General features: G+C 50.0%; 13 protein-coding genes across 13 annotated transcripts; 9 read left to right on the forward strand and 4 right to left on the reverse strand.

Moving 5' to 3' along the window:
- Nucleotides 1-615: 615 nt before the first annotated feature.
- Nucleotides 616-2,744, forward strand: BGZ61DRAFT_494035 (uncharacterized protein; the record flags this gene model as incomplete). The annotated part of the gene is made up of 4 exons (XM_046250729.1): nt 616-638; nt 678-714; nt 744-806; nt 864-2,744. 4 exons carry the CDS (start codon nt 616-618, stop codon nt 2,742-2,744), a joined length of 2,004 nt encoding a protein of 667 aa, XP_046104139.1.
- Nucleotides 2,745-3,071: 327 nt separating this feature from the next.
- On the forward strand, nt 3,072-3,487 carry BGZ61DRAFT_478115 (uncharacterized protein; the record flags this gene model as incomplete). Its single annotated transcript, XM_046248976.1, has 2 exons — nt 3,072-3,095; nt 3,188-3,487. The coding sequence occupies 2 exons, from the start codon at nt 3,072-3,074 to the stop codon at nt 3,485-3,487; spliced, it is 324 nt and encodes a 107-aa protein (XP_046104140.1).
- A 673-nt stretch (nt 3,488-4,160) lies between these two features.
- On the forward strand, nt 4,161-5,037 carry BGZ61DRAFT_545266 (uncharacterized protein; the record flags this gene model as incomplete). Its single annotated transcript, XM_046255292.1, has 3 exons — nt 4,161-4,217; nt 4,268-4,962; nt 5,019-5,037. Exons 1-3 carry the CDS (start codon nt 4,203-4,205, stop codon nt 5,035-5,037), a joined length of 729 nt encoding a protein of 242 aa, XP_046104141.1. The 5' UTR covers nt 4,161-4,202.
- Nucleotides 5,038-5,634: 597 nt separating this feature from the next.
- BGZ61DRAFT_545273 (uncharacterized protein) lies at nt 5,635-8,127 on the reverse strand (the record flags this gene model as incomplete). The annotated part of the gene is made up of 2 exons (XM_046255293.1): nt 5,635-5,932; nt 6,029-8,127. 2 exons carry the CDS (start codon nt 8,125-8,127, stop codon nt 5,635-5,637), a joined length of 2,397 nt encoding a protein of 798 aa, XP_046104142.1.
- Nucleotides 8,128-10,167: 2,040 nt separating this feature from the next.
- Nucleotides 10,168-11,310, forward strand: BGZ61DRAFT_478117 (uncharacterized protein; the record flags this gene model as incomplete). Its single annotated transcript, XM_046248977.1, has 1 exon — nt 10,168-11,310. The coding sequence occupies one exon, from the start codon at nt 10,168-10,170 to the stop codon at nt 11,308-11,310; it is 1,143 nt and encodes a 380-aa protein (XP_046104143.1).
- Nucleotides 11,311-11,321: 11 nt separating this feature from the next.
- On the forward strand, nt 11,322-11,783 carry BGZ61DRAFT_452014 (uncharacterized protein). The gene has a single exon (XM_046245898.1). It carries the CDS (start codon nt 11,495-11,497, stop codon nt 11,660-11,662), a length of 168 nt encoding a protein of 55 aa, XP_046104144.1. The 5' UTR covers nt 11,322-11,494; the 3' UTR covers nt 11,663-11,783.
- Nucleotides 11,784-12,274: 491 nt separating this feature from the next.
- On the forward strand, nt 12,275-13,927 carry BGZ61DRAFT_532586 (cytochrome P450 monooxygenase; the record flags this gene model as incomplete). The annotated part of the gene is made up of 3 exons (XM_046253881.1): nt 12,275-12,346; nt 12,396-13,696; nt 13,747-13,927. 3 exons carry the CDS (start codon nt 12,275-12,277, stop codon nt 13,925-13,927), a joined length of 1,554 nt encoding a protein of 517 aa, XP_046104145.1.
- Nucleotides 13,928-14,155: 228 nt separating this feature from the next.
- On the forward strand, nt 14,156-15,682 carry BGZ61DRAFT_452017 (b-ketoadipate enol-lactone hydrolase protein). Its single transcript, XM_046245899.1, has one exon. The coding sequence runs from the start codon at nt 14,516-14,518 to the stop codon at nt 15,353-15,355; it is 840 nt and encodes a 279-aa protein (XP_046104146.1). The 5' UTR covers nt 14,156-14,515; the 3' UTR covers nt 15,356-15,682.
- Nucleotides 15,683-17,044: 1,362 nt separating this feature from the next.
- Nucleotides 17,045-18,027, forward strand: BGZ61DRAFT_588471 (uncharacterized protein; the record flags this gene model as incomplete). The annotated part of the gene is made up of 3 exons (XM_046256527.1): nt 17,045-17,481; nt 17,532-17,866; nt 17,919-18,027. 3 exons carry the CDS (start codon nt 17,045-17,047, stop codon nt 17,927-17,929), a joined length of 783 nt encoding a protein of 260 aa, XP_046104147.1. The 3' UTR covers nt 17,930-18,027.
- Nucleotides 18,028-18,626: 599 nt separating this feature from the next.
- Nucleotides 18,627-19,515, reverse strand: BGZ61DRAFT_506257 (glutathione S-transferase; the record flags this gene model as incomplete). Its single annotated transcript, XM_046251860.1, has 5 exons — nt 18,627-18,836; nt 18,886-19,034; nt 19,090-19,314; nt 19,363-19,427; nt 19,479-19,515. The coding sequence occupies 5 exons, from the start codon at nt 19,513-19,515 to the stop codon at nt 18,662-18,664; spliced, it is 651 nt and encodes a 216-aa protein (XP_046104148.1). The 3' UTR covers nt 18,627-18,661.
- A 2,076-nt stretch (nt 19,516-21,591) lies between these two features.
- On the forward strand, nt 21,592-23,164 carry BGZ61DRAFT_352121 (saccharopine dehydrogenase; the record flags this gene model as incomplete). Its single annotated transcript, XM_046240403.1, has 5 exons — nt 21,592-21,685; nt 21,760-22,103; nt 22,156-22,227; nt 22,274-22,879; nt 22,940-23,164. 5 exons carry the CDS (start codon nt 21,592-21,594, stop codon nt 23,162-23,164), a joined length of 1,341 nt encoding a protein of 446 aa, XP_046104149.1.
- Nucleotides 23,165-23,510: 346 nt separating this feature from the next.
- On the reverse strand, nt 23,511-24,419 carry BGZ61DRAFT_452021 (uncharacterized protein). The gene has a single exon (XM_046245900.1). The coding sequence runs from the start codon at nt 24,371-24,373 to the stop codon at nt 23,681-23,683; it is 693 nt and encodes a 230-aa protein (XP_046104150.1). The 5' UTR covers nt 24,374-24,419; the 3' UTR covers nt 23,511-23,680.
- A 583-nt stretch (nt 24,420-25,002) lies between these two features.
- Nucleotides 25,003-27,358, reverse strand: BGZ61DRAFT_390584 (general substrate transporter). The gene is made up of 3 exons (XM_046242815.1): nt 25,685-27,358; nt 25,528-25,633; nt 25,003-25,471 (listed from the first exon to the last, which is right to left on the reverse strand). The coding sequence occupies exons 1-3, from the start codon at nt 26,950-26,952 to the stop codon at nt 25,217-25,219; spliced, it is 1,629 nt and encodes a 542-aa protein (XP_046104151.1). The 5' UTR covers nt 26,953-27,358; the 3' UTR covers nt 25,003-25,216.
- Nucleotides 27,359-27,711: the final 353 nt, after the last annotated feature.

Here is a 27,711-nt window from a genome sequence, read left to right on the forward strand (position 1 = left end):
GGTCACATATCAGCAAGAGGCAACGTGAGGCGAGTGGGCAAGACCGGACTCAATTGGTGGCCTTACATATTGGCAGCGGACGTCAAATGATCACAGTGGCGGAGGCGGAGCCTGGTAAGGACTGGGGGCTAGTGGTAGAAAGATAACCCAGTACATGTGAAGCCGTGATTAGAATCGATGGCCAACGATCCATGCTGTTTTTCGTTATCGGAATAGTCTGCAGAGCTTTTGGGGGCGAAGGACAATGGTCCTCGTCATTGAGGCTGCGTAGACGGAGCTGAACACACTGATTGATAGGTAGTGGTGCACTCTACCGGCTTGATTGGCCGTTATTCCTAGGCTGCGGCTGTGTGGTCATCATGCACGAACCGCTACTATCAGATAGGCGCCTTGGCGGAACCGTTAGAGAACGCGGTCATCATTTAGGAGACTCATTGCGGTGGCTGGAGCACTATCAGCGGCGACAACCACTATGTCAACAAGCGACTATAAAGGGGACACCCACCTCGCTGTGACTTGATGCATTCTGAGTGGTATACAGACGTTTTCTGACATCTCTCACCCGACACCCACATCTACCCCATATGAGCGCCCAAGACTCGAACCGCCGCAACGATGCCGGCCCTCTTTACCATCCGGTGGGACTTGGGGGATCGCATGCTCCGACTTTGACAGAGACTGAAAGCCCTCGCCGACATCTTAGCACCGTTACCAGTATATTTCGTCTGACCAAAAAGCCGCAGCCTCAGAAAGGAAAGCCTCAGGCCTCATTTTCGGGGTGGAAGCTGGAGCTCTTGGCATGCTTGGTATTTCTTGCTGCACTCGCAGCCATCGTGGCCACAATATACCCTTACCAAGGCAAGCCTCTTCCCCAATGGCCCTTGGGAGTGTCTGTCAACACATTACTGGCCATCTATGGGGGAGTGATGAAGGCAACCATGATCTACGTCGTCGGATCTTGCGTCGCCCAGCTCCAGTGGTCATGGTTCTCGTCTGAACGGCCTCTTATCGACCTTTCTCGGCTTGCAGACCTATCTCATGGAGATATCCCTGGAGCGTTCCGCTGGCTCTGGTCGAATCATATCCGACAGCCGTTGATCACCCTTGGCGCAGTCGTCGTCATCGCCTCTATCGCCCTCGAGCCGTTCATACAGCAGCTTACCTCGTATGTCGACTGCAGCGTCCCGCTGGAAAACCTCCGGGTTGCTCCAAGCATGCCACGGACGAACTACATCGTTCAAAGGAGTGGTGTGTCCTCCGCTATGAGTGGAGATCCGGAAATTGCCCAGGCCATCTTGTCGGGCCTCGTCGGCAGTCCTGATACTCTCGCCAGTACCGGGTGTACGACAGGAAACTGCACCTTCTCGACTCCCTACACGAGCGCTGGCATCTGCTCAACATGTGAAGACGTGTCCAGCAACGTAACTATTACGAAGACTTGCAGACGGGAGAATGGCTCTGTCGTGGACTGCGCCAACGCAACGTACCAAGAGAGCGTGGTTTGGGCCGATCGCGTCACCTCAGTCCCCTTTGATAGCTACGGGTTGACGAATGTTAGCTGGACTCCGATGCGGGCCGAATCCCAGCTCTTCCGCGTAGACACCAGGCTCTATCCGCAATGGCGAAGATTCGTCATATGGGGGATCGAGCTTGTCTGGGGGCAGACGACGTACTCACAAGCAAAGGTCAACCCTTTGACCATGGAGCCTTTGCAAGGCTGTGAGGACTCGTCAACCAACAATACATGGCCTTGTAGAGGCTACGGATCAGCAAACTGCACACTGCGGTTCTGCACTCGCACATACAAGGCATCTGTCGAAGCCGGTGTTCTGGTGGAGAAGGTCATCGAGGAAAGCCCATCATCTATGGAGGAACTGGTGAACCCGCCGGAGACACTGGCAGGCGCGGACACCCTCGGTCTTCTCGATCTCCATTGTATCAACGATGTAGAGCTTCGGGAACTTCGCAAAATTGGCTACAATATTTCCTCGGCATCGCCCCGGTGGGCGGCATACGCTGTCGACAGTGATTTATTCCAGCTTGGCGGCGACAAGTACAACGATATCGGCCCCGATTCACCATTCCCTCAATCACTATTGAGCCACCGGTGCCTCTACATGATGAGCCACGCAATCCAGACGAACTGGTTCTACGTCGCAGCCGCCCTCAGCGGAAACGTCTCAACTGGCTGTATCCAGAACGACTGTTCCACTGTTGGCCCCAAGGTGCGGCCAAATGTTCAGCCATTTTCATCCCTGTCCGGTGAGGGTGGACCGGTCTTACTCTACAACAACTCCAAGGTCGACATTGACGATCTCTCTGCTAAGTTCTCCCATGTAGCCACGCACATGACGACAATGCTGCGTCAAACAGGAAACGTGAACCACAGCGCACCGGCCAAAGGGGAGGAATTCCACTATGCGACGTGCATAAACGTCCACTGGCTCTGGATCATACTTCCTTCAGTCATAGCCGGCTTCGTCGTGGCGTTGCTCATTACCGTTGCCCTGTTAACGGCCTACGACGGGACGCCCTTGTGGAAGGCAGACGTCCTGGCTCTCATATTCCATGGTCCAGGTGGGGTTGGTTGGAGCGGTATGCCTGTGTCGGATGTGGATGGGGACAAGGAGTTGTCCAAACTGAACACGAGTCAAGGGATGGAGCGGAGAGCACGAGAGATCAAGGTTAGGCTTGACCAGTCTTCAGACTTGGTGCAACTCTTGGAAGCCAGGGAAATAGATTAGAATAAGTATTTGGTTTTTTTTTTAGCTTTACTCAATATCATCAGACAGATCAAAGCCATACAGTAATCTCAAACAGTAGGAATAAACAATAAGTGCTACACCCAGCACCAGAAGAAACAGTAGCTGAACAATAAGCTTGTTGCCCACCGGTCTCTGCCTGAAGCTTCCATTCAACCCCTCTGACTTCAACCCTATTGTCTGCAGTCAACGACCTTGCTGTCTGCAGTCAACAACCTTGGATTAGAATAAGTATGATAGCAAACTCTGACGCCATGCTTCAGCTTGGCAAAGCATTTAGCAGCACATAAGCTGTTCCTCCAGTTCACAATGGTCGTCATCCTCCGTGAACAGGTCCGCGCGATTAGATGTCCAAGACTCCGGCGCCTACGCGATAGCAAGCAGACCGAGCAGGACTTCCAGTGACTGTGCTACCGCCTCTTTAGCTCATCGTCTCAGCCATCATTCGCAGATGGGCCGAGGGCCATTGCGTCTCTAAAGCAAGACCGGTGGGACCCGAACACGGCAGCTGTTTCCCAGTGGGCTCTTGCCAGAAGAATGATATCGGTCATGTTGTAATAAGTGGAAGTGATATTAATGGCCATCTAAGTCAACATCTCAAGGAAGTCATTCCAAAAACGTCGTTTCGGTTCTGCATTGCGAGCCTCAAATCGAACCTTGGGCATCCGTACTGCAAGTCTTCCGATTTCTTCAAGAAATGTGGCCAATATATGGTCATGTTCTGAGAATTTGACCAAGTTGAAGCGGTTACGGTTGATAGGATATGACTTACACCATCAGTCCTTGCTAAATTGGTTGCGGAGTCTGTCAACAAGAATACCTACGAAGTACGAAGCGGTGGGCGTATACTCCATTTTCCATCCGACCACTGTCAGTTGTTAATTTATCTTCGCGTATCATTTTCGTTGCTACAAATTGAGGATGAAAGAGGTCCTCCGTCAGGTCCTTATGGCATTTTCCCCGCCCAAGGTTGGATCACGCGTCTTATTTGATTCAGCCAGGTTAGTTCACATTTTGACAGCCACCAACACCACCCATTTCTTGGCAACCAATAGCGGGCTGGTTAACCAGAAAATCAGGCTATGCAGTTCATTTCCGTGATAAGAATAAACGATCTTTGCCTAGAGGACACCTGTTCAACAGAACATATATTAAGCCGCATGGTCCTCTGTAAACTACCGTGTCAGTATCCTAGGGATACAATCAATTTAGACAAAGATGGCCAAGATCCAGCCAAGTTTATTAGTGAAAGCGCAAATTCAGGGTCGCGGCGGCCGCGTTTAATTTATTTTCTCTCTTTGTTCCATATTCTTATTTGCATATGCTAACACCCGGTATTAGGATACCATCATATCTTCGAGTAAGGCTGGGACGGCTGAACAACGCACAGCCAAATATCACGCATTCACGTCTTCAAACTGCTTTCAGAACACTGCCCCCATGAATACCGGAACAGTAAGTTCACCTGTGACTTTACAAAACAAGACAGACTTTAATGTCCCTAGAATGAACGGCTGGAACCGCCATTCTCAGAGGCAAAGAGTTTCAAGTTATTGACGGCCACGACCCTCACACACCGCGTCTGGGGCAACGATCTGTGCTGTGATCGAGGAAAGGACAAGAGTGCATATCTCAGTGCTGATCTTCACACTCTTCGACTCGGCAAAGTCTACCGGTATCTCTGGCTCGCCGGCCTGCCAAGATTTGCCCGACCTCTTCATCGCCAGCACCTACTCTTGCGAACGATTTACGTCACCGAGTCCCCCGATGAGCATCTCGTGTGGCACGATAAATCCATTTTCATTAAACCACTGCCTACATATCTTCTAAACTTCGACTTCTGGAGAACCGAACTTTGCAACGACGATGCACTTCATAAGAGTGCTTGTGGCCTACTTCTATCCTATGCATGGCTGGTCTGTTCCAAGAGCGACCTGCGCCTCGCGAAAGAGATCGGTCTTCTACCCAGTGAAATTGACTGGGACGCCTGGACTTCATTCATGGTTGAATTCTTGGACCGCGTCGATGCACGCAGACTATGCCAGGTAGACAGTCGCTACCATTACGGTGAGCTTCGTCTAACTCGCCTCAATTCTCTCTACCGCTATGGTGCCGCCGGGTTCTCCCTACATAATGTAACCCATGGTTTTATGTCACCATCGATGCGCTACACAACCTTTTTTGAAAGAAATTTCACTTGGTTTTTGGCCGTCTTCATCTACCTTACTGTTGTTCTATCTGCTATGCAGGTAGCAGTGTCTACCGACAGGTTTAGAGAGAACATTCGCTTCCAGAAATTCTCATATGGTGTAGCTCTATTCTCAATAGCCTTCGTTTTAGGTGCTACTGCTATTATGCTCCTTGTTTGGTCAACCCTTTTCTGGTATCATCTCTTGTCGACTATGCAGTTTTGCAAAATGGCCAAAAAGCAGAGGGAGAAGCGGGAATAGTTAACCTAGGAAACGCAGCCATTATAAGTTCATTTCATTGTAGCTCATCGCATTTAATATTTCTTGGTATGCTATGCAAGATCGCCCACTATTTGTGCATGCTGCCACTCTTATTAGCTTACGAGTCATTCATAACTAACTGTAACAGCATACTCTTTAGCCCAAAACAGCCACTCTCACTAATATATTCCTGTCAAGGTGGCAAAAAATAGGCGTCTGTCATCGCCTCAATACTACGTACAACTTAATCCCTTACATCGTCATATTTGCCGGGCTCCCAATCCCAAACACTCAAATCAAGTGAAAAGTGCAAGGCCTATATCACATGGTCGGGCGTATGTTAGTCATGTTTCTCTACTCAGGCATTAGGTTCCATCTTACTACTTACTGCGCCGTAAATCTTTTCAGAGGCTGTGACAATGCTATACAAGTTCGATAGGCACAAACTTAAACTCCTTGTCCAACAGTGCTTCACCTTGCATTATTCCTTCCACAAAAGCCTCCCCCACAAACGAATACTGCCTAGTTATTTCCTGTGGACGGAGAATGTAGGCCGTTCGACCTCCAGACAGTAATGAAACCTGGTCATTGACCATGGAAGCTCGTGGGCCAAGCACCAGGTATCCTTTTTTGGTACGCATTAAGCATCGATTTCGATATCCATGTTGGATCCCTAATCGAAGGAAATCCGGCTTTCCGCGCCCAAGACTTCTGCTGTCCCTGTTGATTTCATCAATGGAAGGCAAGAAGTTAGAGATGTCAGATTCTCGAAGGTCATTGATCTGTTGAGCAATTGAATCATTTTTCCGGGCTAACGGGGTGAATAAATCCTTAAATGCATGCTTGCATATTGTAAATTTATCAGATGGAATTGTCTCAGCCAGTATTGATCGCCAAAGAGCCTCAACGCGGCTCATTCCGGTGGGGTAGACCGGGTCGAGGTGAGATGTGATGTTGAGCCACGAAGCATAGTTGATAGCCTCAGGAGGTTGACTTTCTATTTCGACGACAGTGTCAAAAATGAAGCCATCAAGCTTCAGAGTACCGGGGTTTGACGGATGCATGGCCAAAGCTGTGTTCCTCGCAGCATGCAAGGTTGGCCAAAAGATCCTCCCAGTGGTCAGTGGCCAGTGAAACATCGGTACCCACGACGGCATTCCAGCTGGGCGTTCGCGTGGGGTAAGTGGTGCCTGGATAAATGAGAGTATCTCGAGCGGCTCGAAGTCTTCTATGTAGTTGCGTGAAAGGTGTTGCACCCTGTTGTCTCCCTTCGCTTCAATGAGGATCTTCCCTGTTTCTGCAAACAATTCCGATGTCGATTTGCTGTAATCTGCGATGATCTTCGTGCCAGCTTCTCGAGTATTCGCAACGCTGAGTAGGGCAATAATACAGTCCCTGGGGTCCGTTGCCATGGTTTCCCAGGTGAGGACGAGTAAAACGGGAAGTGTCAATTTTGACCTCCAAGCCTTGATCCATCTACCTTTGGGAACGACTCGTATGTTCTTTGATTCGGTGATGTCGGGCCGGGTCCGCACTCTGATGTCCACTAAAGCGGAAACACCTGATCGTCTCGTCCACCCACTCGATAAATTGTCGTACTTGTTGGTCGGCTTCCCATTCATTGTCTTGTAGAATTGTCCACCAAAGCTGCCCAAATCACGCTGCAGGAGTACAAAGATCTCCATCCAATCGAATTTATACGGGCCGCAATAGAGCGTGATTTCCTTTGCGAGTGCCACTTCTTGGACAACCCATGTTCGCCGGAACCAGCACCTCTGGAGCAGTTCCATAACCGCCCTAATATCATTTATGGAAAGCAGAATCCCATTTGGCTTGTCGTCTTCGTCTACGCTCCCTAGTTGCTGATAATATCGTGAAAAGGATGCGCGGAGTTTGTTTGTGTCGTTCCGTCCGACTATGCTCAGAGCATCGCGCGCAGCTTTGGTGTTGTGATCAGCAACACCGAGCCAAGCTACAACGGACTGCGCTGCTCCGTAAGTTTGTGACATCATCGCAACCTGTTCGTTGCGCTCCGTGATGTTGCTCTGGTTGACGCATACCGAATCAATCCAAAATGGCCCTCCAATCTTGAAGATTGTGGTAGCGGGGACTGAAGGCCGCCCCGAAGCTTTCCAGTCACGGAATTGCTTGAGCTTTTCGCCTGGACCTTTCCAGCTGCGGATCAGTTCAGCCACCTTCTGGTGCTGGCCACGTTTTCGTTGCAAACAACACATTAGGGGAGTGCGCCTGGCCGAGTCGAGCACAGTAAGGTCCGCGCCGTATTCCAGTAGAGTCTTGACAATCTCCAACCGCCCATTCTCGGCTGCATAATGCAATGCGGTCTCGCCGAAGCAGTCCTTGCTTTGAAGATCGGCACCAAGCCAAATGCAGGTCTCCATGTCTTTTAGCTTCCCAGATTCTGCAACGTGGATCAACTCCGTCTTGTTATAACGCCATAGCCGTCGATCGATGTCGTAATTGTCTTTGAGCTTCCTTTCTTCTGCAGCCCGGATCATCTCCGCATTGTTGAAAGGCTTTTGCCGTCGATCAATCTCATCAGCATTTTCAGTAATGCGGACCTGTCTGAGATGACACAATCCCTCATAGAGATTCTTATTTACAAAGGCAAGTCGTCCATTAACAGCTATTGGCCATTTATGGGTGATGGCATAATCATCGATGATGGAATTTGGTCGCTCGTGTGGATTGCCCCAAGTATAAGACAGCGCATCGTACTTGGGGTTGGTATTGATGTCTACTGACTCTAAAAAACATTCGATCAAAGGAACGCCGGAAATTGAATTCGGTTCAATCGGGTCTGATCGTTTGAGAAACGAGAGTAAACAAATTGAGGATGATGGAAGCTTGGTGTACTCGAAGGGTTTGAATTCAAATGGAGAAACTTGAACGCTCATTTCGACTTGCTGATTGTTTTGCTGGTTTCAAGAATGCAATTGAAGTAAAGATCCCTCAGTGACTAAGTTATGAAAAGTTAATCATCCGTTTGACCTGAGCCTTGTCACACATCATGTGGCCAAACAGCCAACGTACCACACTTTAGTTGCAAGAAGCGAACGTTGCATTCAGAGTGAGTCGCACTTTCAAGGGTCGTTGATATTTGGGGGCTGAGAGGAAGTTTTCTTCGGAGACCAGGTGCATTGCGGTATTTATAATGGAATATTTCAGGGCTGTCTTCAGCCCCTGCGTCAGTGATGATTTCAATCTGCAGCTGTATGCACCTCGCCTCAATTATGTGAGATAATTACGCACCAATGTCTTGGCTCTCTCAACCTACACAAGGCAGCACATCCGTACGCGTCCCCATCTTCCTTCGTCTTACCACGGGGGCCACACAGGGCGTCTTTATGGGGTGATATCGGCCGATGTCCATGTCTACACTGTACCACAATTGGGTGAGATATTGTAAGAATTCCCTTGTCCAACCTCAGCACAGTGTAACTGATAGAATGGCTGGGGGATGATTCGGCAATAAATACAGCTTCCTATGCGCAAGCGATAAGGAATATTCTCAGCCGCACGACGAGCTGGGCCACATTAAATGAGCTGAGGCGTTCCCTCCTGGACATACTTATAACAAACGCTATCTCGGCGAGATTTCCTACTTCTAGCAGACATCCATCTGCCCCGTCCGATCCTTTCAACAGAAGGCCCCATCGGCAGTTTTAAGCTCACTTCACTATCGTCATCTTGGTGGCGGAGGCGCGCAGTTTGACGATGATACCGCGGAGCCTGCATCTCAGCCACTTCCATTACCATTGTGGCCAAGCCTGTCTACATTGATACCTCACCCTACTGCACATGCTCGAGATAAAACTACTAAATGACTGTAGACACTGCACGGCATCAGCAAAAGCCCGCGGCCTCGTCTTCCAATCCACTGATAAAGCAATTTAGCACCTCAAAACCCCGGTCAGACTTTGACACCCCACGATAGGTTCAGTTAAAATCAACAAGAAAAGGTCCTCAGCCGTGGCCACCCTACACCTACCATGCCCCAAGACTCCATATTACATAATGCACATCTCTTATATAACTGTCTTTTATTATGAGGCTACTGTCTTTTCTGGTACTGGGTGTAGTACTAAGCGTACGTCTCTATTATTTACAGTTTAGTTTTAATCTATCTCATAATATCGAGAGAAGCTAAAAAGCACACTCCAAATATATTAAACTGTCAGCGCCTTCTGTTGCAGTGTGAATTCCACTCATGGTCTGAGGAGTTAGCGTGACAGAATGCGACACTCCAAGAGCCACTTCAAATTATACTGTTTCCCACGTTGTATACGATAAGACCGCAATTTCGAAAGCAGGAAGGCTTAATTCTTTGATCGTTGTATATACTCAAACCAATCCTGGCTAGCAAGCACTCTTGAGCTTCTCAATAGTATCCATTCTTCCCTTGACTCGGTCACTCACCGTAGCAACATCGGCTTCTAAGGGGGTTTGTGTAATAAAACGGCGGTGACTAGGCTCGGTTTTCTGAATCAGTCCTTCTTTTCAAGTATGGCTGTCTGTTACCACTGACTGCTTCTTGTAGAGGTGCCTCTGCGATGTTGTCTCGGTCTCGGGCTGCAGCTAGGACTAACCAGGTCATCAAAAGATGCCCTTTTTAGAGTAACAGAGCCCAATTTCTTCGGGGCCATACTTAAGGCTGTTGGCCGTTGCCTGTTTGGGAGCGTGCATATGGTGTTATCCGTGGAGTGCCGAATAGCCGGGATTGGCTTCCTCCACACCTCCGCTCTGACGCCGCAGTCGTTTTTTGGCGAAGGTGTTGATCATTTCCCATATTTTCACCCTCGAAATAATCTTGAGGCATGGGTCTCCCTCGCTGCTAGAGATTTCTGAATCCTTCGATCGATCCTAGTCAAGTCGAGTGCTTCTTTGTTGCCATTTTGTCTCTCTATTCAATATATTCTCGCCCCAACTCTGATCCAATGCCTTCCCCGACCCCATCGCCTTATGAAGTGACTAAACTTTCAATTATCACCTCTCATCCCGTCAACCGCGGCGCTCCGGATCAGTTGGATAAATTGTTGTCATCAGGAGCTGATCCCAACTACCTGCCAGGAAAAGCTAGCCAATTGCTCTCCGAGACTGAGCCAGACTGGGCTTATCAGGGCCCGCCGCCGCAGTTTGAACTGCATGGTGAACAATGGCTCCCTCCCCTTTACTCTGCCGCCTATGCCAGAAATGCAAGCCAACAGAGCAAGGACGAAAACTTCCGAATGGTCACCTCTCTGCTTAAGCACGGAGCCGACCCGTTTTTGGAATTTCCCCAAGCTTTATACCACCCCCCTCGCGATTCGCACCCCCGAGCACCCTTCCCTGGTGAAGATCCCCCACGAAGGGCGATTCCGGACGTTTCAAGCGAAGTAGAGTGGGATGACTTGGGCGATAAAATGGTGCACAATTCGGACGACGACATTGAAGACGAGGAGGCACCGCATCGACCGGGTGTCAGGCATGTTCTCCATGCCATTATCGAAGACAGCGGCCGCTTCAAGCCATTTATGGACTTCCCTGGGTTTCTGGAGTCATTGAACATTGAGCACCGTGATCCGCAAGGCCGTACGCCTTTACTGAGTGCTTGCCGAAGTGCTCTTGGTGCAGATGCTCGTGCTGGGACTGGATTAGCTGATCTTTCATGGAACTCGGATGTTGGAGGTTTTGACAGCAACCCATATCCAGAATGGGATCTAGACTCCGGCCCTACAGACTGGGACTATCCAGATCCCGGGACCGAGACACTCGTTGATGTCTTTCTCCTGCTCGGAGCTAACCCTCTCGCGGTAGACCATCAAGGCAAGAACGCATTGCACCATCTTCTCGTTGAAGAGCAAAATAACCAGAACGCACGCTTCCATAGCCTTGCAGTTGTTCGTCGCACCCTGCGTATCCTTTCTTCCAGGTACCCTTCGCTGGTCAGCCAACCTGATCAGCACGGGACATATCCTTTACACGCTGCTCTTCGACGAATGCGGCTTCACCCAAAGCGTAACTTGTATATCGACATGGCAGAGTTACAAGGCTGCTTGCTTGAATTGCTGCATGCCGGTGCTGATCCACGAGTCAAGTGATAGCAATGGAAACACAGCATTGCATTACTTGGCAGACGATGATTTGACTGGCATCTGGTTCTGCACAGAGAGACGCCAAATATTCTATCAACTATTGGGCAATTACAGATGCAGGGAGGACATCAATTTACCTAACAAAGCAGGCAAAACGGTGGCGGAACTGATCCTGGATGATAATGGACGCATGGAATCTGATAAAGACAGATGGTGTGATTTCATGAAGGGCGTTGAACTTACGGCTACAGATGGAAAGGGGAGAACGGCGAGGGAGGTCGCGGTAGAGGGCGAATTGAACAAGAGGGACTTCTATCACGCAATAGATGAACTCGAGAGGGGCGAAGCAGAGGCATGAAAGAAAGTTGCTACTATAGATATTGACTCTCCATCTCAGTATCAGTGCATCTAGCCGACCCCATTGGGAAAAATGAAGTCAGGAAGCATCTTGCAATAGGGAGAATACCGACTGGCAATAACCTCACAATACCAAAGACAATGAGCGGGCAGAAGAACATACATACGATATTTAGGTAAATGAATCACAAATTTTCCATCTAACTCAATTCGTGGGCCATTTTTCGACGAAAGATATGAGCCACGGCTTCAAGGAAAATACCGCGTCCAGCAGCAACAGAGGAACTCAACCCATAGGTGCTATTGCATCTCCATTTAGATCTGGATAACAACAGCCCGACAGGAAAACCATTCTCCATAAACCCGATTACCGATACTAGGGGCTGACATTTCCTCCAAGCGTATTCGCTGCTTCTCGGCGCTACGGACCCGGCTGCTAACTACTTAACACCAACCCCGGATGTCCATATCCGATCCTAGGTGTGGGGAAGAACAAGCCCAAATTTCCATAAATGAATGCATTTTCAATTGACGGCCACTTCTCTTGTGAGATTTTCGGCAGTCAGCAAACAGCCTTCTTGTTGCTGTGCCAAGTGCCGTTATTATGGCGATTATGGCCGTGCCGAATGCTTCCTTCTGGGACCTTGTCAGCATTTCTATGCTCGTCGTCGGTCTTGCTGCTCTGGTATGATAACCCCGTCAAATCTACAAGCTTCAAATTTGACCGGGTTCAGACATCCATCTATCTCATTGCTGTTGGAGTGTGCCGTCTGTACTTCCACCCTCTAGCGAAATATCCCGGTCCTATTTTCAATCGCGTCTCTTCGATCCCTTTAAGCTATAAGCTCCTCCGCGGCCGCCTTCCATTTTACGTCAAACAGCTGCATGATGTGTACGGGCCTGTTGTTCGGCTGACACCGACGGAGCTGTCATTCAACTCGGAAAAATCATGGAAAGATATCTACGGCAGCCGTCCTGGGCATCAGAACTTTCACAAAGATCCAGTTCACGTCGGATCAATCCAAACAGTTCCTGGTGTCGTCACTATCACCATGGCCGGTGATGTCGACCATACACGTCAACGCCGAGCTCTCTCGCACGCCTTCAGCACCAAGGCCCTCCTAGAACAAGAATATCTCATCAAAAACTACGTTGATATTTTCCGTGATAAGATGAACGAGTTTGCGAGCACTGGTCAGGTTTGCAACATCGCCGACTGGTTTTCTTACACAACTTTCGACATCATCGGCCATCTTTCGCTTGGTGAGCCATTCGGTTGCCTGACGAGCAGCGACCTCAGGTTCTGGGTTCCGGTCATCTCGGAGTCCATTAAGGCGGGTGCCATCGAACAGGCGAGCCGCCGGCTGGCGACAACGGGCAGCAAATTGCAGCATCTATTCCTCAAAGTGTTTGCACCAACGGAGCTGCGTGACCAAAGGAGGAAGCATCTCCAATACTCAAGGGAGAAGATCATGCGACGAATCCAACAAACCGGAAGTCATCAGCACCGAGACTTCCTATACTATCTTATGAACCAGAAAGACAAGGAAAACTTGAACCAGGATGAAATTATTGTCAACGGTGCCCTGTTCATTATCGCCGGCTCCGAGACGACGGGAAGCTTCATGGCAGGGCTTTTCAACCACCTTCTCAGACCCAAGAATAGAGATGTCTTGGACAAACTTGTCGCTGAAATCAGAGGCTCTTTCAAAAGTGACCAAGACATTACGTATGAAGAGCTCGTCAAGCTACCATGGCTGTCAGCAGTGCTCGAGGAAGGCCTGCGAATCTTTCCCAGTGCTCCCATCGGTTTCACAAGAGCCGTCCCCGGTGGTGGCGACAGTGTGGATGGGAATTTCCTCCCCGCCGGTACCACCGTGTCGACTTGCATGTGGGCGGCGACTCACACTGAGGACAACTTCAAAGATCCGTACGAGTTCCGACCCGAAAGGTGGCTTGACAAGGCCAATGCGACGGACAAGCTAGGCGCAAGCAATCCTTTTTCCCTGGGCCCGCGCGGGTGCATTGGTCGCAAGTAAGTGTCCACAAGCACTTCATTAAGAGTCAACTAACTGAACACACTAGTCTATCATACATGGAACAGAGGCTAATTACAGCGAAGCTGCTATGGCACAACGATGTCGCCATGATCAGCGATGAGTCTTGGGCCGAGTGGGATCCGAAGAACGACCACGAAAATATGCAGGTGTTTACAAACTGGATCAAGGCACCATTAAATGTCAGGTTGTCACCTCGAAAGGCATGAGCTGGGGATTATGCATTTTATTATGGTCTCGTAGGTATTTTACATGCAAGATGCGTGGGTTGTTGGAACTCAACTTCGGCGAGTTGCAAGGTATGCCGAAGCTGAGTAAAGTTCTCGGCCTCCACACACAGTTACCGAAAGTCGCCGAACTGATTTTGTGACTCGGCATTGTTGACCGTTGACAAACTGGCCAATTCGGGAACATATTTCGTTTTCCAATAAAAATAAATTGTCCCCATCAAGGAGGATCTTTTTACGTTTGGCCCTTCAGAACAAGATCGCCCATTGGCTGCTCGTCAGTGTCTTCCTGAATCACTCACGGCCACATCATCCCATTTGCCTTGGCAGTCGGCACCTTGAGCCTAGAAACGGGAAGAGGACGCATTGGTGCCGTGATAAAAGAATCGAAATTATGTCATTCCCGTTCAAAATGGAAATTGGTAGGTATTGACTGTTATTTAAGCACTGCTTCATCCCAAATCAACTACAGAAAGTTCAATTCGGGCCACCTTCACCATCACCAGACTCTTATCATTTCTATGAGCGCTGCTATTCTTCATCATCGTTAACTGCTGCACACATATCAACATGGCAATTAAAACCGCGAAGCCTCAGCCTCAACTCATTCATGAGCGACTGCATATGACGGTCGATAATACCACCTTGGACATTGCCGTCGTTCGGCGTGAGGGTGGACTCATTCCCATCCTGTTCTTGCATGGCTGGGGAAGCACTAAAGAAGACTATATCGACATTGCCCTGAACAAAGCTTTCCACGGCCGCCCTTTCATTGCGTATGACGCCCCTGGTTGTGGGAAGACTGTCTGTGACAATCTCTCAAAGCCAAATATTGAATTTCTGGTCGCTACGGCTGAAGCTGTCCTTCAACATTTCGACATCAAAAGATTCCACCTCATTGGCCACTCCATGGGTGGTCTGACAGCCCTGGAGCTGGCTAGTCGAATTCCCCATGGCGTCGCCAGTTTCATCGACATCAAGGGTAACCTTGCAGCAGAGGATTGCTTCATCACTCGCCAAATTTTCGACCATCCCGAAAAGGATCCACAGGAGTTTCTCGACTACTTTATTGAACGAACGTTGAAGTCGCCATTCTACGCAAGCGGAATATATGCAGCCGGTTTACGCGATCGGGTCAGGGCGGAAGCAATCAAAGGGATATTCGAGTCGATGGTCAACCACTCTGATAACGGAGGGTTGGTAGCCAAGTTCATCGCTGCACCTTTTCCTCGAATGTTCATGTTTGGTGAGCAGCATGCCACGTTGAGTTATTTGCCGAAGCTAGCTTCCAGTAGTGTAGAGCTGGCAGAAATACCCAGTGCTGGGCATTTCCCAATGTATTCCAACCCCGTCGCCATGTGGGATATTATTTGGAGGTTTCTCAACAAGGTGGAGGCTGATCAGTCGTAATGCGATAGTAAAAAGAGGAATTTGGCTGACGGAGAACATAGATATCTAGATCAATGTACTAACTATGCCAAGAATAGCTCAAGCGTGCTCAGAACCTAAGTCGTAAACGGTCGGCGATCGGGATTACACGAGGTCTGCGCATTTAAGTGTTAAAACAAATATAAGCTCCAGCATAATGTACTCCAAGAGTCAAGCGTAGAGCAGATGGGCCGGCACAATTCACCTTTGTATCCAGTTGCCGCACAATATTTCACTTTGGGGCCCATGATTGCGGTGGCAGTGCAACACTGTCATCAAAGTCTTCAGCTCACTTGGCTGCATCATAGCGCTACGGTTGTAGACCTGTAGTTGAGGTACAAGAAGGATTGGGAACAAGCTGCGTCAACACTGACTCGCAGTTATTGTCTGGTGATCAAAATAACGTGCCTCGGCCCAGTAACAAGAAGCGTTTTCAGGGTAAACGCCGGATTGTAGGCTGTAGATTTGAGCGAAACGGCGAAGAGCCATGGGGATGTATGTATATGTATAGGAACACAGGGGTACACGATCAGGTGCGAGCTGTGTACAACCTGGCCATCGTGGTGGCACGGTAGCAGCCCAACTTGCTGTTCAGCTACGCCCGTAACTTTCAGGCTGCGCATTAGGTGAATGGGCATGGCGTTCACACTTCAAGTAGCATGTGATCATCCGCGGCACTTGAAAGAATCCGACATTATCCGTGTGCCTACCGGTGTGCATCGTAGCTGGCGTAAGCCCAGCCTTCCATGCAAAATTACAACTCGCAATTGTATACACTAGTACACCCAACTTCAACATGCTGCATACGGATGTGCAGAAGTTTGCGGGCACAGTGCCGCGGCAGGGTCAGGCGATCAGGTTGGAGCAGGCTTTGAAGTCGGATCTGGATGATGGTGTAGTGGGAAGCGGAATTCGAAGGTCAGCATTTGAAGTTCATCCGCACAGTTGTACATGCTTCTTTGAGCAGAAGCACAGTTGTTTACTTGGAGCCTTAAGGAGGACTGTCATCGCTGCACTTTTAGCCTTGTCTCATGCACTACACTCCGCCTCGACAATGCGCTGTACCGTTGCGGGGTATCAAGTTCCTCCCCAAGCAATCAGACAGGCGATTTCACAGAGTGTATCTGTACTTGAGGGGTTTTGGGGTTCTGTCCATTTGCACTTTTTGCGCACCTCGTCTAATGTGCAATTGTGGTCGTGGGGCGGTGTACCGACGATTTGCGCCGGAGCAATGCAGTCACACCACAAGCTCTGGAGGCATTTTACAACTGAGGCCAATAAAATCCAGAATCTTGACTATCCAGACCAGTCAGACATGCACCATGCCGCTTACAGGTGTCACGCCGACACATCATGGGAGATTTGACAACCTTAGATGCATTGACACGCGAACTGGCAGACTGGGTGAAATATCCGGCTGTGGTGAGGCAGATTTCATGTTCGGGGAGGCAGCATCAAGCCATGTACGTATACATATATTTGTTTTAGCTCTACTCAATATCACCTATACTTATATATACTGCCCAAGTTTCTAAACGCAGTTTCAAGGGAAAACATTCTCCATCAGGTCTCTGCCATCTTTATTGCCCAAACTGCACCCTTTATCCTTACTACGTGTAACGCCTCTAGCAAGTGTCGCTGATGTAGTCGTGGCCAAGGCCCTGACCAGCGATGGAGCCCCTGGGCCTCGCCGCCAGCCTCATCACTATAGCGGCCACCTGTAAGGTGGCATACCGCTTCGGGAGGAAGATAAAGAACGCGCCAAGGGAGGTAAGAAGACAGAGTCGCCAGCTGTTGAAACACTCCGAAAATATCAAACGAATTGCCCAAGGTCTCGACGATAGCACGATTATCGTCAGTGGAGAAACCCTGCGCCGAATCAGGGCCGACCTCAAGAGCGCGGAGAGACTGCTCGCTGAGTTCCACGAAAGAACAGCCTTCCTGCGTATCGGCTCTATCAGTGCGACTGTCAAACTTGGCTTCATCAAAGGCATTCTGTGCTTCATTAAACAACTATGTAGGATATTGAAGCTGTGCCTCTTTGATACGAAAAAATTAGTCCACCAAATGAAAAAGCTGGCGAAACACGCCTCCAAGTTGGCATTCAAGTAAGGGTTACAAGGGATCGCTCTATGGGCACGGCTAATAGGATGTACAGTGAGAGGATCAAGCATCTTGAAGAGAACAGCATACGGTACGATGAAAACAACAAACTGTCTGAGGAATTCAACATCCAATCCGATGAAAATCGTAGACGGTACGAGGAATCCAGCAGCCAGTCTGAGGAAGATACCACACAGGTCGAAGAGAAATCCAAAGAAAGACCTACGAAAACGACTCAAGATCGAATCAGCAACCAGGAGACGAGGTGCTGTGAGAGCAATCAGAATTGGGGGACTGTAGGAGGCGCAGTTGCTGGTGCTGTGGTTGGTGGTTATATAGGATTTCGGTTTGGAGGTAGCTGGGGAGCTGTTGCAGGTGTTGTAGTTGGCGGTATTGTCGGAGGCGTTATAGGCAGGTGGTTTTCTGGCTGATGTTTACTCAGACCTTTGGTAAAGAAAGGGAATCAACTGGTCCCTGTGTTATGCTGGGGATTGGTGACTGGGGCGGTCGCATACTTGCCACTGCATTCATTAGTCACATTTCATTTGTGAGATAGTCAATCGTTACTTTATTCCCTTTGTATATTTTGTCTGCTGCTCTATTTATTTAAACCTACCCTCCCTCACTACCAAAGTAGAAATATCTATTTTTCCTACGTGTCTACCGTACTTCAGTTAGTAAGTCAAGACACACATCGTCGTCGCTGGTTTGGTAAAGATTCCTGTGACGTATCCTCCATTTACTGGCTGGCTTCAAGCCTAAGTTTGCTCGCGTTTCTTTGAAACAGAAGAAAAGCACTACTGCTGGTTTCCTTGGCTATATCCCCTTCCCAAGCTTCCTTTTTGCTTCAGCCAGCTCTCCACAGTTGTTAACATGCCTTCTGACGGAACTGAGCAAACAAGATGGTGTATCTTCCGCTTCAATGCTTGCCATGGTTCTATCAGAAGGCTGGGGACGCGCATCAAGCCTGTAAAAGACGTGCTCAGGGAGTACTGGCTGGTTTTACAGCCCTCAATTATAGCTTCAAGGCTAATTATCATATGACTGGAATTATAATTCAATTATGCTCAGACAATACCACCTACCATCGTCACTTGGAGTTCTCAAATAATATCTTTCTCAATGCAGAGGTTCTTTTTAAAGGCTCTTATATGAATAAATAATACCTATGCTCCCCACTAGCTTTCAAATTTCGCCATACGCCTTTTTCACAGCAGCTCTATTGCTCAATCGAGTATGCCAAGCTAGGAAGTTGGGGAATTTCTCCTGAATGTCATATTCGTTCCACAGAATGTCGTTGAAAATTGGGGCAAAGAGGGCGACCTTGTTCCAGGGGACGAAAGATAGATCCGCGTACGTGCTATAAACATGGTCAGAAAGGGCTTCTTGGACGACTTATTCATTCTCACCATTTATTCCCAACGAGGTACTCCTTGTCCTTGAGGATATTATCCAAAACTCCGAACACTCGGACCGTCTGCTCGATGTATCGCTGTTTCGCGACGGGAATATCATCTGGGCAGCGGTGAAACCACACAGCTTGGCCAAAGTATGGGCCCTAAGGAGAAATGTTAGCAATATGTTAGGTTTTGCATATGATTCATTCAACTCGCCTGTCCCGACATCTGAAAATGTAAGTATTGTTTTAATTGCCACTTTTCCTTTGCATCCTCGACCGTCAACTGGCCGTTTCTATCATATTCCACAACAAGATATTCAAGAATAGCTCCAGACTCCCAGATGGTGAAGTTATCGTTGTTGGGGTCCGTGATAGCTGGCAACCGACCATTAGGGTTCAAAGCAAGGAACCAATCCTCCTTGGGATTCGCCACTATAACCTTGGCGACGTCAATAATTGAAAATACTCGGCTCAACATAGGTGATACCTTTGTGTAAGGGATATTGAGCTCTTCGAGAACAATAGCGACTTTGTACGGGTTCGGCCCACCGCCTTGTTCGTATCATTAGTATAATGCGAGTCGAGTTCTGCTTTGGCTCTTACTATGTGCGTAGACCGTAAGAGGCTTCATGTCGGACATCGTTTCTGTTGCGGGCCGAGACTTGCTCCGTGAAAACTCGCTGGATGAGGATGAACAGGACGATCAGCTACTGGGCTAATGCTCAAGTGTTTTATTCTTCAAAAATACCTACGTGGAAGGGATTCACAACCCAACTGTTTGACATCCGTCTTGTCCTCGTTGGTCCAAAACCCGCGTTGTCTTAGTATGAGGACTGAAATGGAGTGCCGTGACGCTCGTGTCTCCACTTCTTGACTCAAGATGGGAACTATTAGTGGACTCGGACACCGAGAGTTGATCCGTCTCAGCCATTCCGGTGGCAAATGTTGAGATTTATTACGAGCTCGGCATTTAGGTATAATAGCGAACTCAGTCGCGTTTCCCGAGTCCGGATGGTTTATCACTGCCTCAGCCCAGCGGTTTCTCCCCTCGGCCCTCGCGACTAACGGAATAAGAAAATAGCGACGCGCGCGGGTGGTGACAAATACAGCTATTCCGCTTTGGCAGGGCTATGGTCTAGGAACATCTCGGACTTAGCAGATTGTTGTGCTAATTCCAGACTGTGTATTCAACGCTCTATAATACAGAAGATGGCAAACCCACACTTGCTAGAATAGTTAGGTCGTTTTTCAATGTGGATTTTGTTTTTGGGACATGCATTTAATGTAAACCTGGCTAAAGGCAGAGAGTGTATGGGGTCCAATAACGAAATCAGATCCAGGTCTTCGCCAGAGAAAGGAACAGCGGGGCGGACCATTCAGCAATGGGACTAATTAGACTGCTAAGTCAACCAACAACAGAAACAAACGAGCTATCTGGCGGACACGAAGGAGGCGGGGTCTAGATGCCGAGCCGCGAGGTAGTATTGCCGCGTTCAATGCGAGCCCGCCCCGTCTACTTTGTTCCCCCGATGGAGCGCGACGGTAACGCGACATTGATGCTAGTCTTGCGGTACAATGAGCACACGGGGGGGGCAGTGTTGGTTTATTTACGGCTGCAGAGCCTCGTTCACTGGAAGTCGACGACTGAGGCGGCCGTAGCCAAGCCATTCCTAAGCAGCTGAAGATATGAGGGGGTCTTGAGGATTTTGATGCGAACTCGGACTATGATGTGATTACACCTTTAGTTGATCACCAGAGATGATCTAATGATTCCTGTTCAGAATTCCATATTCCTATTATTTTCTTCGTCTTCACGAAGAGTATGTCTCGATGTCAAGGATAATGGCCAACATGGCTGAGTGCAGTGGGGACGACGGTAGGCTATATCGGCCGTCGGGGAAATGCATGCTCTACAAGCTAAATGGCGGGATGTGTATTATTTCGCTCCTTCGTTTCGCTCGCGGAGAAATCGTCCGCAACAGTAGGAAATTCCCTGGCAGTCGACCTTTTCTCTTTACTGTATTTCTACGACATGTCGACCCGTAGGGAGCAGTGAGAAGTATGGTGGCAGTTGAAGAGTAGATATTTGCTACTCGACACATTGACAAAACTTACTTTGTTGAAATTTAAGTGGTACAAAATCCCGAGTTCGGAGGAGGTGCCCGCTGAGCTTAATCTTGAGTATGGTTGTTCGCACACACACCTATTGCTATTTGCACACATAACTACATACCTCAGTGAATATTGCTGATAATTGCCTATTATTCTAGTAAAGCATTCTAAGAAATAACACTTAATAATTCTTGATTCTAGTATTTATTCTCTACTAATTGCATTTATTATACCTATTATATGAGTTTTATTGATAGAGGTAGTCCCAATGGCTAAGAACATCTTCTTTCACTTCGTGCTAAATACATTGGATAGGCTGGTTTCGAGCTAAGAGGCTTGTACCCGTGTGCGAATGTCATGATGCATGTGTGCGAATAGCAGCTGATTGTAGTGAGTCACTCGCCGAACTCCTGTTCAACGAGTCCCCACAACTTTGTAGCAGTGTAGTCGCCGCCTCTACACCTAAGGATTCTTTTTCATGTACCGTGAAAGTGCTTCCTCTGGTCTTTTCCTTCCCTTCAATTCAAACCGCTTTATCGATCTCCTCTCGACCTTACCCTCTCTACTAAACCAACACAGCGCCGAGATACTTCCAAACTCCGAAATGGCCAAGAAGATTCTCGTGCTCGGCAGCGGCATGGTCGCTAAGCCATGCGTCAACTACCTGCTGCGAGATGCTGACAACCTGTTAACCATCGGTAAGTGAATTGAGCCCATAATCTTGTCGTTGCTCTTAGCCACTCCTTTATACTGATCAGGCGTCGACGTACAGGTTGTCGCACAATCACCACTGCCGAGAAGTTGGTAGCCGGACGATCCCGCGCAACTGCCATCGCCCTCGACGTCAAATCCGCCGATCTAGACCGCCACATTGCCGAGCACGATCTCGTCATCTCCCTCGTTCCCTTCATCTATCACGCCGATGTTATCCGGTCGGCAATCAAAGGCAAAACTCATGTCGTCACTACAAGTTATGTGTCTCCTGCGATGCGAGCCCTCGATGGAGCGGCCAAGGATGCTGGTATTACCGTCTTGAACGAGGTCGGCGTTGATCCTGGTGTGGACCACCTTTATGCTGTCAAGACTATTGGCGAGGTTCACGAGAAAGGGGGAAAGGTATGGTTGCCAATGGCATGCTTAAGCGTTCAACACGCTTACCACTACATAGGTCAAGGAGTTTTACTCATATTGCGGCGGACTCTGTGCGCCCGAGACCTCGGACAACCCTCTTCAATTCAAGGTACGTTTACCACTTTGTGTGTTAAATTATCTAATCATGTACGTAGTTCTCATGGTCGCCACGCGGCGCCTTGCTCTCCCAGCACAACTCTGCCGTTTTCCTCCAAGATGGAAACGTGGTTGAGATTTCGAACAAGGACCTCATGGCAACAGCTCGGCCATATCACGTCCTCGACGGGTACTCGTTCCTGGCATACCCGAATAGGAATTCCGTGCCATTCCGTGAATTCTACCAGATTCCCGAAGCCCATACCGTCATCCGGGGCTCCCTCCGGTACAAAGGCAACCCTGCCCTGGTCAAAGCCCTAATCGATCTCGGATGGCTGGACACAGAGGAGAAGGCCTGGCTGAAAGACGGAATGACATGGAGTCAGCTTCAGCAACGGGTGACTGGAGCGAGCTCGTCCTCCGAGGCCGATCTCATCACCAAGGTCAAGGAACTGTGCAACTTGCCCTCCTCAGTTGAACAAGACGAAATCCTAGTGGGCCTTCGGTGGATGGGACTCTTCAGTAACGAGGTAGCCCCTCTGCGGGGAAACCCTCTCGACACTCTCTCTGGCCGGCTGGAGGAGATCTGCAGTTTCCAACCTGGCGAACGGGACATGGTTATGCTGCAGCACAAATTTGTCGTAGAATGGAAGGACGGTTCAAAGGTAAGCAAGGCTTCCACGCACAACTATTGCTTCTCACCAAACCGGCTAACTTTTGGTCAGAACACAATCACCTCCACACTTGAGCTCTTCGGCGACCCTAACGGCTACTCTGCCATGGCCAAGTCCGTCGGTGTTACATGCGGCATTGCCACGCAGCTGCTTCTCGACGGACTGCCAGCCCCCAACGAGCCTGGCGTGTTGGCGCCGTACACGAAGGAAATCTGCGATCCGATTCGAGTAAAGCTTGAGGGGGAAGGCATCAAAATGGTGGAGAGGATGGTTTAGGCGAAGAATCTTGGTAGGCGCAGCGATCTGCGGGAGGCCGCTTTGCCCCTGCTCGGTTGTTACCGTATTGAGCAAGGAATGGAACTTTTTGGCGTTTCTACTTCACAGCCTCAATGGGCTGTAGATCTCGAGTAGTTTCGTGTTATACCAACTGATCAAAACACTTCGCAGTTAATTCTACCTTCTCTAAGCAGAAAGTCACTTTCTTTCGTGTCTAGTTTACGACGCATCCATCCAGGCAGAATTCAGACTCAGAAGCTGCAACTTTGTAATCTAGCATCCATGGTCAAAGCAGAGGGGTTATTTTGAATATGCACAGGGTATGAGAGCGTAGTAATCACTCTGTATTTCCTTTTCATTGAGCCAGTGCTGGAGAATTTATTGAAATTCCGCAGGCTCGATTGGCGTTGTTATTGAAATGCATCTCAGTCTAAATTTCATTGCACCGTGACAAATAATCGCTGTCCCCATCGCCGTTGCTACCCAAATCTGTAAACTCCACGCTCCTTTGCATTTTTACATGACAAGCGCAAAAGCAAAGCCGGCACCAAGCAAGAGGCCGAAAACGCCCAAATCCCTCGAGACAGTAGAAGCAGCCGAGCAATCCGAATCGGAGCCTTTATTTTTTGAAGACTTGCTGCTGCTGCCGCTGGAACTGGAGCTACTGTCGCCATCGCTACCCGAATTGGTCGTGGTTCTACGCTTGCAGAGCGCTGCGCTGTTGGAGGTCGCTGCTGCGTCTGCAGTGTTGGTCTTGGAGGAGGAAGACTTCTTCTTGGACGACTTGTTGCTCGTGTCGAGCACGGTGATGGGCGTCATCCACGCCGAGCTTGCAGTGGGATCCAGGGTAGTTGTGCGTTCATCCGCCGAAGCAGCCGTCTTGGTCGCACAGACAGCCGACGAGCCAAGTTCGCAATCGTACGTGGCAGCGCCAATCTTGACGTCCATCTCCGACGCGCCGTACGTGACGGTCACGCCATTGTAAGGCCCGTCGCAGCTGTAGGGAGACGCGAAGATGGTGGAGCAGGCCAGCAGGTATTTCGTCGTCGAGTCCGTCTCGGTGATGACGGAGGCGTAGATGTTGGAGGCGCTGCCGGTGGACTGTGGAGGGAGGAAGATTGTCTGCGTGGTGGTGCGCGTGGTGGACGCGGCGTTGGTGAGAGCGGCCGCAAAGGCTACGAGGCCCAATGTCGCCGTTTCAGTTCGCATCTTTACGCTGTAGGAGACGAGAAGTCGAAAGCCACGTCCTGTGCCGAGCTGCAATGTGCGTCTGCAGCTCGCTATTTATCAATCGGGCGTGCTGTGCCACAAACCCAACAAGTAAGCATATTTTCACCGACGGCAGGGCGTGATCCACAGCCACCATGGACGCCGACCAACTCAGCCCGCCGGGGTGTTTAGCGAATCACGTCCGGAATGCATCATTCGACTCATTTCAGCTGCCAGCAGGGGTCTCAGAGGGCTGCAGATCGCGGACCTTCTGCGCGGAGTGAGACTTGGAGTTGCATCAAGCGGCGGATATCGCAGGTGGTTGGCGGGGGCTTATGGCAAATCATACCCCATGAGGAAGCATTAGCTAGAGCAACTGCAGAGCGACGTCCTCTTGATGCGTTGTTTCGACGTTATTCGTTAGGCGTCCAAGGTCCCCGACAGTGTCTCCCCCATATTAAAGCCCGTAATTAAGGCGGATCTGATCGACATTTGCGGGGACCTGGAAATAACCTCCCGTCAGACAGTTCCACAAGCCTCTGGGTAGCAGCTTAGTAGGGCTGATGGCATGAGAAAACATGTACTCAGCAAAAGATCTTTGGTTCAACGTCACTCGGCCAGTTTCATCTCATAAGCAATGCACGCGTCTTTTCAACGCGAATCAATTCATGGGTATTTTGCCAGTGCTGTGGCTTCTCTCCTTCGCACGCAGGCGCCGTAATCCTTTTCCAGACCGCCTGCGCGATAAGCGGACAGGGGCATGGATCCAGTCCAGTCCTTCATCCACCGCCAAAATATCATGTCTCATCTGACTATTGTCAGGCTATACAAAAAACATCCCGATTACTCGGATCTCTCAGATCGTCCCTTTTCAGAACTGGAGTCAGTTGCTGGCGCTTCGCCGCTGTCATCCACAGGTGACTTCTCAGTCATGGCGCCCCGACTGGTAGACTCGAGCAGACCAAATCGCAGGGCCTCTTGCTCCACCTGCTCCTGGGTAAGGAATGGCATCTCCTTTGCGGCCTTGACGTAGGACATGTTCTCGACGAAGCCCTTGGCGAAGATGATGTCGATTTCTTCCAGAGAACGGTTTGCGGTCTGGGGACAGTTAGTTTCCACTCAAGGCGTGGCTTGCGGTGTGCAGAGATACATACCTCGGGGTAGAAAAAGTAGAGAACGGGGAAGAAGCAAGCATTGGTGCATGCGAAGAACAAATACGTTCCCCAACTGATGCGCTTGATCATAACCGGTACGACCATCCTGTTTCTTCATTAGTCATTTGTCTCTGAATATTGAAGCACTGAGACCTACACAATAAGGAAGTTGAAGAGCCAGTTGGTGCAAGTCGAGACGGCGTTGGCCTTTCCTCGGGTCTTGATGGGGTTGATCTCGGCGGGATACAACCAGGGAAGAGGCAGCCAGGTGGCACCGAAAGAGGCAATGTAGGTGAAAAGGCCAACGGCAGCTCCCTTTGCAGCGGCCTGGGTGCCAGGGATCAAACAGGCAAAGACAAGAATCATGGAAAGCATCTGGCCGGCAGTACCCCAGAGCAAAAGCCTTCGGCGACCAACTCGCTCAATAAGGAACCAGGACGCGGTCGCGAAAATGCTGTACACAATCATGTTGACGCCGCCCAGCAGGAGAGCCAGGTTGTCCTGGCCCGGGGTGATGGAGTCCTTGAACAGAATGGGGAAGTAGTAGATGACTGCATTGCATCCGCCGACCTGCTGCATGAACTGGGCGCCGGAGCCGAGAAGCATTCGGCGGAAGTGCTGAGTCTTTCCGCCGGTGAAAAGCGCCTTGACGGGTGTGCTCTTCTGGCCGGAGAAGCCCGATGCGCGGATGGAGTCGAGGATGACATCTCTCTCCATCTTGGTGTCTGGGCTGTCGATTTCGTAGCCACGGATAGCAGCAATGACCTTCTCGGCATCCTCGTATCGCTCGTGGGTGAGAAGCCATCGGGGGCTCTCGGGGAGCCAAATCATGGAAATGCACAGGATCAGCCCGAAGAGGACCTGGAAGGCAATGGGGAAGCGCCACACGAGGTCGTCGCTCCCGTAGGATGCGCCGTAGTCTATCCAGTAGGCGATGAGGGTACCGAATGCGATGATGCCGCCCTCGATGCAGATGAGAAGGCCACGGTTGGACGTCTTGCTGCACTCGGCTTGGTATGTGGGAATGGTTGAGGTGTTGATACCGTTCCCAACGCCAGTAATCACGCGACCGATGATCAGTTGAGCGAGTTGGGCGTGGCCCTTGACACAGGAGATCTGGATGATGACACCCAGGATCATAATGACTCCGCCGAGGATCATGGCCCGTCGTCGACCCATGAGATCTCCAAAGGCGAGGATAAACATGGCACCCATCAGGCACCCGATTTCGTAAATGGCCGTGACCAGGCCCTGCATGGTCTCGCCATACGTCTCGGGGAAGTACTCGTTGAACGCGGACGCAGAGATGATTCCACTCATGACGCCCTGGTCGTAGCCAAAGAGCAGGAAGCCCGTGGTGGCCACGGTCGAGATGGCCAGGGACAGCGGCTTCCCAGAGAAGCCGGCAAAGGTAGGCGGTGCCATGGTGGCGGTTGAGGCAGATGTGTGATGCCAAAGGAGTGACAAGCAAGTCCAGCCAGCTGCGGTTGATGAAGAAAACTACTTTTGAAGGTGACGTTGAGGGCTCAGTCGGGAAGAGAGGCGCGCTGGAGCATGTTATAGAGAAACAGGACGTTCCCAGTCTCGAGGACACAGGTTTGATTCATATACCCGCCCCTTGCGTGGTGAGCGCAACAGAATTAAAAATCTGCAAAATCTCTGTAATATCTCTCCCACGGCACGACCCACCGGGATATCCATGTATGAGGCTGATCTTTGCCCATGACGTTTCGCGCGTCGACACACGGCGACCTGGAGTCTTGTATCGCCAGGGATCAAGCGCGGCAGCTGCACCCGCAAGCGGAAACGAGTCCGGCGCACGCCCACGAATCGCGCGGCCAGTTCGAGCTGTGAATTGATCAATTGCCCGCCGACGCACCAGACGAAAGGCCCTCGGAGGTCCTCCGTGTCGTCATTCCCGTAGCCGCCACCCGGTCCGTCCTACGGTTGGACGTCACCCGGGATCTGCCAAGCCGGACCGCCGCCCCAGTGAAGCTCCACAAGTGACCCAGAAGTGACCCAGAAGTGACCCAGAACTGGCTCAGAACTGGTCCAGAATTAGCGGCTTTGCTCGGTGTTACTGTCGCTTTAGTAGGGCAATGACGTAGAGAAGGCCGGCATTCATCGAACCATTTGCGTCTTGCTGGATACACTTGCATCCTTCGTGCTGCTGTTTGTTATCAA

The sequence above is a fragment of the Ilyonectria robusta genome (genome assembly GCF_021365365.1).
Source record: "Ilyonectria robusta strain PMI_751 chromosome Unknown BGZ61scaffold_10, whole genome shotgun sequence".
NCBI classification, from domain to species: Eukaryota; Fungi; Ascomycota; class Sordariomycetes; order Hypocreales; family Nectriaceae; genus Ilyonectria; species Ilyonectria robusta.